General features: G+C 53.2%; 1 protein-coding gene across 1 annotated transcript; it reads right to left on the minus strand.

Moving 5' to 3' along the window:
- Window positions 1-243: 243 nt before the first annotated feature.
- On the minus strand, window positions 244-1,995 carry LOC147960121 (uncharacterized). Its single transcript, XM_087533156.1, has 2 exons — window positions 1,779-1,995; window positions 244-1,052 (listed from the first exon to the last, which is right to left on the minus strand). Exons 1-2 carry the CDS (start codon window positions 1,993-1,995, stop codon window positions 244-246), a joined length of 1,026 nt encoding a protein of 341 aa, XP_087389282.1.

Here is a 1,995-nt window from a genome sequence, read left to right on the forward strand (position 1 = left end):
TTTTAGCGCGCCGCGTGTTGCGCGGCTGTTGGAGATGCTCTTACCACACATGTGTTACTCCCCGCTATAGAGGCGGTAACATAGACTAGTTTTTTTGGTGAATGCGCATGGTTACGTATCATTTCATTAATAGAATGAAGAGAAAGTACAGAGTGCATCCCTAGTAGGCATGGGCGCTACGGCGTCCACTAGAGTGTGAGAGGAGCAGAGGGGGGAGGATGCTCAGCCTCACATACAAGTTATTTATGTTACAGGAATGATGGTTTCAAGCCTTTTGGCCCCAGCACGAGCCCACAAACGAGCTTCATCTTTGATTTTGCGGGCTAGACCATTGTTGGATGGTGGGGCGTTGTTGAAGACGGCTTCGTTTCGATGTTTCCAGATGGACCAGGCGGTGAGGACGATGAGGGAGTTCGTCCCCTTGCGAATATGAGCCGGAGTCGAGCTGTTGGTTGCGGACCACCAGGAGAAGAATCCATCAGTCGAGCTTGGGATGGCCACAGGTAGCCGGCACCAAGACAGAATCTCGTGCCAAGTTATCTTGGAGAACACGCATCGCGCAAGCAGGTGGTCAAGGGCTTTCAACTCTTGGCTACAGAGTTTGCAGAGGGGATCGTGTGGCAGGCCATGGCCTGCGCGACGCTCAGCACTCCAGCATCGGTCCATGGATGCCAGCCAGAGGAAGAATTTGGCTTCGGTCGGAGCCCATGATCGCCAAATGAGGCGCCAGTGTGGCGCTGTGGTTGATCCACGAAACATGGGCTGGTAGGCGGAGTCCGCCGAGTACCTCCCATTCTCGGTCCACTTCCAGGTGATTATATCAGGCTCGGCAGAGCGCTGGATGCGCTGCCAAAGATCGACATACTCGACGGCGGCAACGGGGCACAAAGCTCCGTTGATGTCCCCAATCCAGGTGGAGTTCTGTAAGGCGTCGCAGACAAGACGTTGGCGACGGCGACGGCGCGGGATGGGGGAGAGCAGGGACGGGGCGATCTCGGCAACGGAGGAGCCAACGATCCAATGATGGGTGCAGAATCGGCATGTGCTTCCATCTCCGATGGCCCAGGTTGTAGAGGCATGAAAGAACTGACATGTCTCCTTGTCGATCGGCAGTTGTAGGTGGCTCCATAACTAGCCTAAGTCTACAAGCTAATAAATAAAGTGTTGCATGACATCACACATATATCACACATATGTTATTACCGGTAGTAATATAGGCTAGCAAAGATATGCATGTTACTAGTGAAGAGCAGGGCGAGCATTGGGTAATGCACGCAGTGGAACATTCTCCCTGCATAAATTTTAGAGCGCGATGGCACTAGGCCAGGAGACAACATGCGTAATCACGTACTCGTTGTCCGCCGTGCTCGTACACTCTGTAACAAACACGAGTACGTATAAACCATGGCCGGGAAGAAAAGCAAAGCAAAGACAGCAGAACCAAAACCCGGGCTGGGGCGGGGGCGGGACAGGACAGGAGTCCGACACGCGGGCAGCCCGCGCATGATTGCGCGTAAGAGGAAGGGAGGAGAAGAATCCAAGATTCATCGTCTTTTGGCCTGCCTTTTTCCTCGGTACGCATATATCCATGGCCTTTCTTTAAGAAGCGTTTGTCTCTTCGGGAGAAGATCTGAGATGATGGATGATACTCCGGTACACACGGTGTGCGAGAAAAGCCATCATGCCCCCCTCTGCCGTGCCGCTGCATGCACATCATGCGCCTTGGAACTGAGTAATCAAGAAACTCCCACGGGCAGACAGCCCTCCTCCTGTCTCACCAGGGAGGATCATGCTAGATCGAGACGGCATGATCATTATAAAGCCACCCATCATCACCTTGGCCGTGTGCCATTTACCCATGTTTCCAGCGGGCTTGCATCGATTGTTGTCTTTTACGCTACGACCACCTCCAACCTCCTCTTCTTCCTTCCCTCCCCTCAGCTTTGTTTGCTCCAATGCCAACACAGTAGCAAAAGATAGTGTCCACTTGTTCAT

Source organism: Triticum urartu, chromosome 7A, assembly GCF_056163025.1.
Source record: "Triticum urartu cultivar PI428250 chromosome 7A, HENAU_Tu73, whole genome shotgun sequence".
Classification (NCBI taxonomy): Eukaryota; Viridiplantae; Streptophyta; class Magnoliopsida; order Poales; family Poaceae; genus Triticum; species Triticum urartu.

Bases quoted from the DNA above. Each gene is read 5' to 3' on its own strand.
- LOC147960121 (XM_087533156.1), bottom strand. From the start codon at position 1,995: ATGAACAAGTGGACACTATCTTTTGCTACTGTGTTGGCATTGGAGCAA. The intron at 1,053-1,778 runs GTGAGACAGGAG...GGGCCATCGGAG, and splicing joins ATCTAGCATGATCCTCCCTG to ATGGAAGCACATGCCGATTC.